The 11,891-nt window shown below is 52.9% G+C and overlaps 1 protein-coding gene across 1 annotated transcript in view; it reads right to left on the reverse strand.

The window, feature by feature from the left end:
• Nucleotides 1-855: 855 nt before the first annotated feature.
• The window catches only part of ELP6 (elongator acetyltransferase complex subunit 6), a 28,712-nt gene continuing 17,676 nt past the window's right edge, over nt 856-11,891 (reverse strand). Inside the window, 4 exon segments of the mRNA XM_009323153.1 lie at nt 856-1,569; nt 2,195-2,341; nt 3,733-3,925; nt 5,525-5,655. Coding sequence (XP_009321428.1) covers nt 1,441-1,569; nt 2,195-2,341; nt 3,733-3,925; nt 5,525-5,655 — 600 coding nt within the window. The 3' untranslated portion in view covers nt 856-1,440.

Here is an 11,891-nt window from a genome sequence, read left to right on the forward strand (position 1 = left end):
GTTGCCCAGCGAGCGCGGGCTGGAGGCACGCCTCGGCGCTGTCCTTGGCAGCACGGAGAGACCCACGGGTTACGTTCTGATAGAGCAGGGTCGAGTGATCCTATAGCACACGCCGGGTCTCGTTCCCCCTCCCGAGTTCCACGGCGCTCACCACAATCCCCAGAGCCTGCCCAGTCTCCCTGGGCTGCTATCGCTAAGCAGCCACGGCCTCCAAGTGTGCCAGGGCTCCCCGAAGTGAAGCCAAAGGGGACCGTTCCCAAACCGGCGGCAGGACGGGTCACTGAGCCATGCCGCATTTCTGCATGGAAAAAGCAGGAACACGTCCCACTGCCGGAGTTGTTACCCCGGCTCTGGAGCTGCAAAAGACCTGCAGGTCACTCCTGTCTCTCGCAGGCGTGCGGGATGTTATTTCCCTCCCACTACAGCCGGAGCATCTACCAGGTGACCGCCAGGTCTGAGGCCTGCTCCCAGGACTGCCCTCGCGTCCGTGGGGAGGGAGGGGAACCAAAAACCGCCTCCTCACCCAGGCTCGGAGATGCCCATTTTTCTCCCTCTGCCAAAGGAGCCTGTGGGGAGCGGTTCCCATACACAGATCCATGGTTACTTAATGACTGTACCCTTATCTAATTAAAATTAGTGATTATTAGCCCCCAATTATGCTTCAATACAGGCAGGTCATGTAAGTCCTAGTAATGATTTGTGATCAGGAGGCAGTGGCTGAGACAGAGGCTCGTGTGCAAGTGTCTGTCACCCAAAGCCAGGGATGAGCTTGGGAAGCCGCACGCTAGACAAGACGCACACGGGGCACAGGGTGAAAGAGGGAAAGTTACAAAACAAAGCAAGGGATAAACCAAGCAAGGCAACCTAAGGTCTTACAGCAGCAAGGTGAGAGGCTACACATGTAGCTGTAGGTTTTTTTAATTCCGTGGAAGTCGGGAGTTGAGCAAATCTCTTCTGTGCCAGAGCTGGGAGAAAGGTAAGAATTACAACATGCTCCCAGACCATCCCTGCCTCCACCCGCTCTGTGTCATCTCCTTAAACGCCAGCGGGAGGGTGGGGTGATGCCTCCACGCAGCAGCGCCCCGGCCGTAACACATCGGAAAAGGTGAGGCCCGCCCAGCCCTCGGGGCATCCCCCCTGCTTGTATTTACACGCTCTAAGGGCCGTCCTCGCAAGTTTTTGCTCTTCCTCTTGGCCTGCGTACGTTGGGAATGGGGTGGGAGGACAAAGGGATGCAGCAGGCTCTGGGCAGGCTAATCCCCTCGCTGGCATGCAGTTCAACACGCGTTTAAGCTTCCCTCCTGGGTCAGTTTGCTGCACCGCTCCTGGAAGGCGCTGGTGACGCAGCCAGGCTGGTTTGGTGGCACGTCCAGTCTATAGGTTCCAGCCTCCCCGGCCTTGCTCCGTGTTGCTCTCGCAGCGCCACGCGGTATCGCAGCATCACAGGACTGCAGCTGACAGCCCTCTAGCGAAAAAGGTGACGTTCTTGTCCTGGATCTTATACTGGTAGATCTGGACGTGATCCTGCTCTGCCGTCAGCTCCAAGGACACTCTCCTAATTATTTTAATCTGCAAAGGGGAAGGAACAGGAATATCATTCCTCTGGCTGCCCCAGTCACACCATCCTCACCCCCCATGCCCCTTGCGGGCCTGCAGGGAAGGGGGATGACTGATAAAAAAACCCCGTCACACAGCTGCCTGTAAGCAGTCCCTTTGGTGGCAGCCCCTGATGAGAGACCACCCGGTAACCAGGCCCCAGCGACCCAGCTGCCCTCCCAGCCCAGAAGAGATCACTACAACCCAGGCTGAGATCCACCGACAGGATAGTTTGGGGAAGCTTCCCAGGAACTAGATATTTTTCTTGGCCATCATCTTGGGGCGGGAGACAGCCTGCACTGTAGCTGCTGTATAAGCCCTTTCCAGCTTCCAGAGATGGGGGAGTCCCCAGGTGGCAGGATGTCCCTGAATATCCCCGCAGAAGCGGAGTCAGAGCCGTAAGAGCCCGGGTGCTCCAGCAGATCCTGGTGACCGCAGCAAGGCTGCTTGTTAGTCCTTAACCATGCTGCAGACCAGGCTAGTCCTGGGCCGTCTCCCGGGGGGCAGATGGGGCATGTCTCGCCTACCCTCGGGCCTGCAGGCAGCGTTGTATGTGACATTAACACGTGCCACCTCTCCGTGCCCTCCCGTGCATTACCTGCCCGTGAACATCCTTGCAGAAGCCGGTCGCCAGCCCCTCCACCCACAGGATCAGGTCGCTGTGATGACACAGGGAGTTCACAACCAGTTCATTTTCCTCGTCTTCTGAATCCTCGTTGCTGTGAACCAGCACCACGATGTTTCCCTGGAACGAGAGCACCAGGCAGAGATGAGCCCCTGGCTGATTCCCAATCCGCTCAGGGTGAGGAAGGGGAGATAGCAACGGGAGCTCGCACAAACGCCCTGCTAACTAAGCTACTTAGACATCCCTCAGCACGACAGCTGGTTCTGAGCTAAAGTCCACTGGGAAAATAAACAGCGGATACATATACACACCTCTGAAACAGCTTCCTGTATATATAGTGTATATACATACACACACGCATATACATAATATGCAGCCTAAAAATACATCAAGCCTTTGTTACAAGACAGCTGTCTAGTTAAACCGGTCTGTCAGGCCGCACAAATGGCAACTCTGAATGAATTCAGAACAGCTAAATAAAGATGTGGCCAAACGGCCGCAGCCAGAGCTGTGATGCTCGAACCTTCATAGCTCCCGCAAGAAGCAAAGAGCTTCCCAGCGCAACACCAGCTCTATTAAAAATACATCCCAAGAGTCTCTGCCTCAGCCCATGCACGTCACCAAGGACTTAAAATAACATGAAATTCCCAATCAATTAAAATGTACTTTAAAGCTTCAGAACATCTTAGACAGAAATAGAAACGTGTCAGCATGATTTATCATCTTTTTTAGCTGTTTTGGAGGTAAATAGTCTCAGCAAGCAGAACATCCCCTGTCAGCATTTACAGCACCAACACCCTGGCACCATATGAAGTGCAGGATAACAAAACCCGACACCGTCTACTTTATTTCTCACTCAAGCAGAGAGAGAAGTGGCCAGGGTAGGGGACGCTGCAATGGAAACAGCAAAGGATGGATGCGCCTGTTAACAATTTTTGCTGCGACGCTCCCAGAAGTTAGCACATCGCTGGGGAGATCTTTGTAGAAGTGCTGCATCGTCACACGCCCTTAGAAACCAGCCGGTGCAACACACAGCAACACTGAAGATTGGTGGAAGCAGAGGCTCGTGTGCCCTCCAAGTGGACCTTCATCTCTGTCCCCTGCAAGACTCATCAGCTCCTCACTACCTTCGTAACCCGGTTCCTTCCCTGCCCTCCCACACACGCACACAAACATGGGTGTGAGTAGAGATCTCTGGAGAACCAGGAGCTCTAAGAAACAGTATTTTACACCTCAAATCCCTGGTCACATGTCAGGGACAGAGAGAGCCCTTCTCTGGCAGCACCTCCTGGGAAGCCAGTTGCAAAGGACCCTACACAGGTACTCCAGGGACAAACACAACTCCCCGAGAGTGGCCCTAGAGCAATGATTTGAATTTCTTGGACAGCCAAAGCCTTCCAAAACCTCATCATGCACAGGTGGAAAAAGAAAAGAAAAGAAAGCCAAGCTTTGCTCCCGAGGCTCTTTTGTATACATAGCGTACAGGACGCTGCACGTGGAGGGAGCAGTACCTTCAGCTGGGAGCACACCGCGACTCTGCAGTAGTGGATGAAGTCCAGCACCGCCACCGGCGTGGCGCCCAGGCTGAGCAGGACGCTGAGGTCGTCCACCAGCAGCACAGGGCCCTTCCAGGAGTCGCTGCCGGCGGGAGTCAGGGACGTCCGGACAAAGTCAAACAAGGCTTTGAGGTTGGAAGCGCTCTCACTGGAAGAGAAGGAGGAGGTCTCAAGGGGCTTTGCCCACACACGCGTTGTGCATCCCCCTCCTCGCCCACCGACTCAACACAGGGAACGCCAGCCTGCGCCATCCCTGCTGTCCCCACTGCTGTGACAGTCACCAGGTCCTACACTTCCCTACAGTCACTGCTCCTTTGCTCGCCTGTGTGCAATGAAACCCTTGTGCCCTGCTCCAGGGATCACAGAATCGTAGAATAGTTTGGGTGGGAAGGGACCTCTAAAGGTCATCTAGGCCAACCCCCCTGCCGCGGGCAGGGACATCTTCAACCAGATCAGGTTGCTCAGAGCCCCGTCCAGCCTGACCTGGAATGTGTCCAGGGATGGGGCATCCACCACCTCTCTGGGCAACCTGTGCTGGTGCTTCACCACCCTCAGCGTGAAAAATTTCTTCCCTATATCTAGTCTGAATCTCCCCTCTTTTAGTTTAAAACCGTTACCCCTTGTCCTGTCACAACAGGCCCTACTAAAAAGTCTGTCCCCATCTTCCTTATAAGCCCCCTTTAAGTACTGACAGGCCGCAACAAGGTCTCCCCGGAGCCTTCTCTTCTCCAGGCTGAACAACCCCAACTCTCTCAGCCTTTCTCCATAGCAGAGGGGTTCCATCCCCCTGATCGTTTTCGTGACCCTCCTCTGGACCCGCCCCAACAGGTCTGTGTCTTTCCTATGCTGAGGGCTCCAGAGCTGGACGCAGCACTGCAGGGGGGGTCTCACCAGAGCAGAGCAGAGGGGCAGAATCCCCTCCCTCGACCTGCTGGCCACGCTGCTTTGGATGCAGCCCAGGATACGATTGGCCTTCTGGGCTGCGAGCGCACATTGCTGGCTCATGTCCAGCTTTTCATCCACCAGTACCCCCGAGTCCTTCTCCTCAGACCCGAAGGGCTGCACGGTCCCACAGCGCAGGGGTCTGCGGGGTTTCGGTGCCTGCCCCAGGTCTCACCAAAGGCCCATCTAGCCCAGCATGAGTCTGAAACAGCGGGGAGCTGGGAGCATACAGGAACAGGGCAAGTGCACAGCCGTCCTTGCTCATCCAATTTAACAGCCCTCAGTGGATTTTTTTCTATCAAATCATCGGGGACATGGAGAAAGTGAAGTGGGAATAAAAAGGAAAGCCAGCATGGTTAAAGCAGCACTGGGACCTGGAGAACGCCAAAAACTCAGAATAATTAAAAAAAGGAACAAAACTGCTCGGATGGAGTTTCATTTGACACAAACATGTTGAGTGCTGAAATAAATTTTCTCTAGACCTACAACATGCTCGGCAATGAGGATGAGGGCAGAAGTTGCCCTGAAATGCTGGAGAAGGGGGACAGAACCCCTCTCTGAGCAGCAGGAAGAGACAGGGCAGGACAAGCACAGCAATGTGCATGGCACTGGCATTTCCCTTCTCTTCGGTGTCCAGCTACCGAGTCCTCGGGCCCCGGAAAGAAGCCCGAAGGGAGCCGGGTCTCAAGCTGTGGACTTCACTGCTGCTCTCGGTGTTGGCTGCAGTGGCAGGAGACACAAGGGGGGAAACGCTCTGTGCGGGGGGCCCTGCTGAGCCCCAGCAGAACCAACTGGTCAGGTTTACCTTATGAACTGGAGAGGACTGGGCTGTCCTGACTGCTCCTCCTCCTCTCCAAACAAGAGGTCAAGGCAGGACTTGAGGCCTTCTAAGAAGACGAGCTGTCCTCGTTCTTTGGCAGCTGTCAGATTGACTCCCTCGAGAGAGTAAAACATTATGCTGCAGAGCAAACAGCTTTGGAGGAACGGTGCAAACTGAACCAAGTGGATCGACAGCCAATTTTTATCAGTTCTTATCTAAATGTGCTAATAAAGTCAATGCCTCAGTGACTCCTGCACAGGGGATGAAACAGGCGGTTCTGTTACACACGCTGGTGGACATACTTGCTTTCCTGTATTTTGCCAGGAGGAAAAAAAAACACTGATATGGGGGGCTTAAACATCCTGGAATTCCTCCTGGGAAGACAACAGCATCATTCTATGGGAGAAAAACAGCTTCTTATCCAGAGGATAAGAAGAGGATGAGTACAGACTTCTCCACGCTGCCCCAAGGACCCTGCTGTGAGCAATTTCTTCGCCCTCCCTTCTTGGGTGGCAAAAGCCTTCGGTTTCCACTATCTCCAAATCATTGCTGTGGCAATAACAACTCCCCGGCACAACCCACACACCTGAATGAGGCACAGCCCGGACCTGGAGAACGCCATGGGCTGGGCACCCCGACGCTTGCACAACGCCCGGGAGAGAGCAGCGTGGCCGGGGCTCCCATGGGAAGCAGCCTGAGCCCCGACGCCCCTTCGGAGAAGGAGGAGGGACTGTGACAAACTGCCTGGGGCCGCGACTCAAACTCGAGCCGAGATTTCCATCTCTCAGCCCTGCTTCACCACGAGGCCAATCTCGAGAACCACGTGCTGGGCACGTCCAGCCCCAATGGAGAAACCCCTGGCAGAGTTGCAGCAGACATGCAGAAGACCCCAGCTGGAGATCTAGTTCCGGAACTCCTGTCTCATCCTCCTTTCTTTCATCAGCAAGGGTTACTTTTGCCACCCATTCTATAGCTCCTCAGTTTACTGGTAATTGCACCAGTCCACCTTTCAGGAGAAAATTTAGTACCTGTTACTGACATGATCATACAAAGATCTCTCATGCACGCTACCTTCAAACCTCGTCCAAACTGCATTTCCCGGCAGGAGGAAGCGCAAATTCGCTCGGCTCTCCAGTTTGGGTTGCTTCCCACATTTCACAACGGGACTGTAATTTCTTGAAGTGGAACCAAGGAGCATTAACACCAAGATTCGCAGCGTCTCGGCAGCCTGGAAATAGGGCTGTTGTGCAACGCAGCAGGTAGGTGGACAAGACGGCAAGACAGACGGTTTACGAAGAGTTCAGGAAGGTTTAGCTCAATGCAGTATTGCTTGATGGGCAGAACTGGTGAGCCAGAGGCCAGGAACCAGAAACAAGGATCCTGAGAAAGCAGTTCCCATATCCCCCGAGAGAAGACAGCCCTTCGGGATGCTGCGAGATTTTGCACCCTCCGAAGAGGGTGGCTGAGCAGGACTGGTCAGGAAGAGAGGCAAGTCCTCGGGCAGGAGCCCTTACCTTAAGCCGGGACTGGCTTCTGCCTGAACACTAGAAGAGATACACACCAGCAGCGCTGGTGCTTTCGACCAGGAACTTTTCAAGCATCACAGAAAATACAGATTTTTATTTATTTCCTAAGCAATCATGCTGGGAGCCGCAGGACACTTGAGCACAGAGTCTGTTTGAGTCGCCCAGCAAGGAGAAGGCTCATAGCAGCTCTTCCCCCAGGACCTCAAGCACTGAACAGAGCGCTGTGCTTGGCACCGTCCCAACACCTTCTTTTGAAAAGGCCTTGGAGGTTTTCCAAGCATTTCCCAGTCCTCACAACACCCTGAGACGCACTGCGCTCTTTGCTCGCACACAAGAGGGAGATGCAGCAAAGCGATGTGTCCACTTCTGCCTCCTGCTTTCTAACCTTTTTCACCTGCTCAACCTTCCTGTTACTCTGACATGAAAATGTAAGCGCCAACATTTCACACCTCTTCTCTTCATTTAAAAAAAAAAAAAAAGACTGTAAAGCCACATCTTAAGTATCTGATCAATGAGACAATCCCTACAAGGGCCCAGTGGCTTTGTGAGCATGGCATTTCCACACAAGGACCTCCAGAGAGAAGGTCTGAGTAGATAAGGAAGGGGTCCTTTCCAGGAAGATTAACCCTGAGCTCCTGCAAGGCTTATCAGTTGCCACACGTTCAGTGATAATGAGAGGAAAGACAGATTTCCACTGCTTTTCCTCCCAGCTGAAATGCGAGGGGGAGAGATCCATTCATCAGGGCTGCTGCCAGAAAACGCTGTCTACTGCAATTAGAAAACAATGGATCGGAGGCAACATCACGGCCAGGGGATACAAGCATCCTCGACTAGCAGAGGCTACTCCGGGGAAAAGGCCGTCTGACATATGCCCACCTCAGATCCAGTTTTTACATCAGCCCTGAGCTTGCCCTTCTTTTTCCTGGTCTTCCACACGTGCTTCTGGGAGGAAATCGGTCCCACCTGCCACGCAAACTCCGGGGGGGAGAGCCTCGGGCAAGGCACCAGCCAGCAACTTTGGACATACCCCCTTTGTTTTCAAGCGCCTTCTCAATAAATAGCATTAACCAGCAAGTGTAGCAGCACACTCTTGCCTCATCTAATCCACATTGTCTCCTCTCTTTTCCCCTTCTCCCAGGCAAGCCAGGAGCAGTAATTCCCGTGAATGAGACTCTGACAGAGCGCGGGGCCCTTCGCTTTCCCTGCCAAACCTCCCGCTGGCCCCGACCCCAGAGGAGGCTGATGTGGGCTGCTGGCGGCAGGATTTGGCTTTTGCAGGTGATATTTGCTCACGAAAACCGTGCCAGAAAGCAGGGCAGGAATGGAGCACTAAGGGAAGCCTCTTGGGCAACTGCAAGCACACACTATGGAAAAATTTCCAGCCAAGGACAGAAGAACCTTTATGTGGCAGGTCAGGAGCGGGGAACGGCCGGCAAATACCTGATGTGCCATAAAGCGGGGCTGGGTTGCGCGGCAGTCTCACAAACCTCATCCCCTGGTGAATTTTTGGAGTCCACAGGACTCAACACTTGCTGAAATGCTTTGCTACAGCAGTGGCTAAATTCACTATTAACGTCAATAATTCAGAAACTGATTTTAACTTTGCTTCAGCCATTTCTTCCTGCACACACAAATTCTCTATACTTCAGATCAGCAAGAAAACAGTGTCCCCTCTTTAAAACATGCAGCAGCTTAGTGCTGTTACACCAGGGCCTGCCTGGATGACAGAGAGAAGGGTCACAGCATAAGAAGGTGGCAGGCAGGGGCAGTGTGCTTGTGGGTCAGACCAGGAATTCGATCCCCTCCGTGCCATGCCGTTCCTGGGTGGACCCGGCAAGCCCAGTCTCATTTTCCAGCTGGGGAACCAGGTCCCAGAGAGACAGTGTTGGATGGAGACCTGGACTCGCCCCACTGCAGTCATCTGCCACAGCAAACCTCCGCTTGTCCCCCAGCTAGCAGCCCGCCTGACGTAACCTCTGGAAGCAGCACAGGAAGCACCAGGACAGCTTGGAGACGGTGGAAAAAGTGCTCAAAATGGCCAACGGCACCTGCCTGACTGCCACAGACGCTACACACGCAGAGCACCCAAACTGCGTGTATTACCAGCCCTGAAAGCTTTCATTATCTCACAGCACCACACTCCATTATCGCCGGGAGCACATAGACATTATCTCTGGCAATCTGTCATTTATCGATCAAGCCCAGAAATGCTTCTGAAACAGCAGGCCGGCGTGACTGGGGCTGCGAGCTGCACAACGGAGCACAATTGTTCTCATCCGTCCGGGATGCTGCCAGCCAGGCAGCGTGGTGGCCCACCGGCCTGCCAGCAGTGACGTCCCTCCAAACCAGAACCGCCGCTCGCTGCTGGCCACTTCATAAGGGAAAGCAAAATATTTGCAGGAGAGAACTAGTAATGGAGCGTGCGAGGCAGCGGTCGTTAACTCAAACAGCAAACGCAGCCATGGTACAAAGTGCGACGATCTGTGATCAGGCAACCGGCCAAGGTCTCTTCTCTAGCACAACTACCTGCAGGGGAAAGCAGAGGTGACCAGGCGATGTCCTGTGGTCTGTGATTGCTGTGATCCTGTGGTCCTGGCGCAGTGGCAGGGGACAGGGGAGCAGGCAAGAGGGAGACCAAATGGGGACAAATATGTTTCTCCTTTAAAACAAAACAAACCTTGTACAAATGAGGGTGGGAACACGAGGCTGGCAAGCTGCCCTGGTGCCATTAGTCTTGCTACGGCCCAGCATGTTCTCTACAAGGTCGTGACAAATAACATTAACTGTCCCTTAAAATTAAGTGCAGATCCTCATGAAAAGAGCGGGATTTGCAGAACAGGAAAAGTGTGAAGCCAATATTGCAGAGCCAGCACAGGCACCAAAATCCAGGGAAGCTTTTTCCTGTAAGTAAAAATACATCAATGCATTTAGCTAACACATAAGGAACTGGTTCTGGACTGGTGAGACCTGGTGGGGAAGCAGCACATAAGGTAAGCATTACTTCGACTAGGTATAAATATTCAGTGTATCACCATACGTCGGGTGCTACAAGGACCAGATCCACAAAACAACCGCTGTGAAGACTGTATAATACGACCCTGGCTCCAGGACCCTTCCTCCCAGGCCTGGGACCACCCCGTTCCCAGCAGAAACAGGAGCGTCACTAAGTAATGAAGCTCTTCCAACTGCAGTCTCTCATAAGCGCATAATCTTCTGCTAGGAATGATTACACATGGGAGATTTAACCTGTGGACGGGATAACATAACACAGGTGGCTGCCCATGGGCCAGATTCTTCCAAGCAGTTCCCGGAGGAACTACAGCCCGACCCCCTGCAACCCTTCCGGGCCAACACAGAGAGCCAGGCAGCTGGTCTTGAGCTCACCACTGAGGAAGAGGAGATGGGGAGGGAGCGGCCGGTCATTTGGTGGAGCATGCAGCTCACCTAACTACAGCATGACACAGCTCAGGGTACTGCCTGAAGCCGGGGTTTGCTGCAGCCATGTAAATGACATCCCAGCTGGTCTCCAGTAGAGATCTACAGCAGCGAATTCTTAAGCAAGTCTAAGAGCGGAACTACCCTGCCAAAAACCCCCTTTACTGAGCCTGATGCATTCATTTCGGCAAAGAAGGATTAAAGCAAAGACAAAGTCTTACGGAAACTCAGACAGATACAAATAACTGATGTCACGACCTCCAACTCCTCAGAGCTTAAGAAGAATTCACAACAACCAACCGCGCAGGCACATGTGAAGTTATAATGTAAGACTGACTCAGACTTGACACCAACGGGACAGGGACAGCTCACCGCTGCGGGCAAATGTAATCGCTGCCCTGAACTCCCCTGGGCAAACTGTATTGTTCTTCTTATCACCTCCCTTCATGTCAGTAACCTTTTTGTTGAGGCATCAGACAGCAAATCATTTCGATTTGCATTGCACGTGTGCTCCAGCTAATCCTCGTGTTCTCTCCCTTCTCAGCCTCTCCCATGAGGGAGATGACAACAGCACCTATTAAAAGCACACGCACAAGCTGTGCACCAGGAAATTTCACCACGTTAGGAAACACACCAACAAACACGATTCTGCTTTTAGAGCAGGCAAGGATCCCATATGTAACAGCTGAATCTCCTACCTACACCGGTTGCTATGCCCCGTTTTCTGTCCCACTTAGCAAGTTCCCCCCAAGATGTCCTCCTCTCTGCAACACGAAGGCCAGAACTATTCAGTGCTCGCAGAGGCAGGTTTGCTCAGCAGTGGGGAATTTGCTCTGCAGGGGAATCGCACGTTGAGTATCTGACAGAGTTAAATCTCCACGTGGAAATGCTTTGTTTCCTCAGTCCATTTTATTTAACTTAGGTCTGAGCTCTCAGACCACTGATCTCCTTTTAAAAGGTAAAAACTGAGTAGTAAATAAAACACAGTTGTCTAGCAAGCACCGAAACTCAACCCACATTTACAGCGGGGAATACACTGATATTGCAACACCTGGTTCTCCAGCACCTGAAAGTCTTTATAAGCAGCAGCACTGCTGGGATTTCCAGCAGAACCAGAGGAGAGAGGACCAATGCAAGCCCTCGTCCCTTCGGCCCTGGAAGGTCACCTGGACTTAACCGGCGCATTTCACGTCTAAGCACTGTACAAAAAGCTGAGAGATGCAGTTTAAAGCCAGAGTTCAGACTGATTTGCTGACACTGGGAACGACCCTGCCTGCTTTAGAATCATAGAATCAGAATCATAGAATCGTTTAGGTTGGAAAAGACCTTTAAGATCATCAAGTCCAACTGTTAACTTAGCACTGCCAAGTCCACCACTAAACCATGTCCCT

Source organism: Pygoscelis adeliae, unplaced genomic scaffold, assembly GCF_000699105.1.
Source record: "Pygoscelis adeliae isolate BGI_AS28 unplaced genomic scaffold, ASM69910v1 Scaffold444, whole genome shotgun sequence".
Lineage (NCBI taxonomy): Eukaryota > Metazoa > Chordata > Aves > Sphenisciformes > Spheniscidae > Pygoscelis > Pygoscelis adeliae.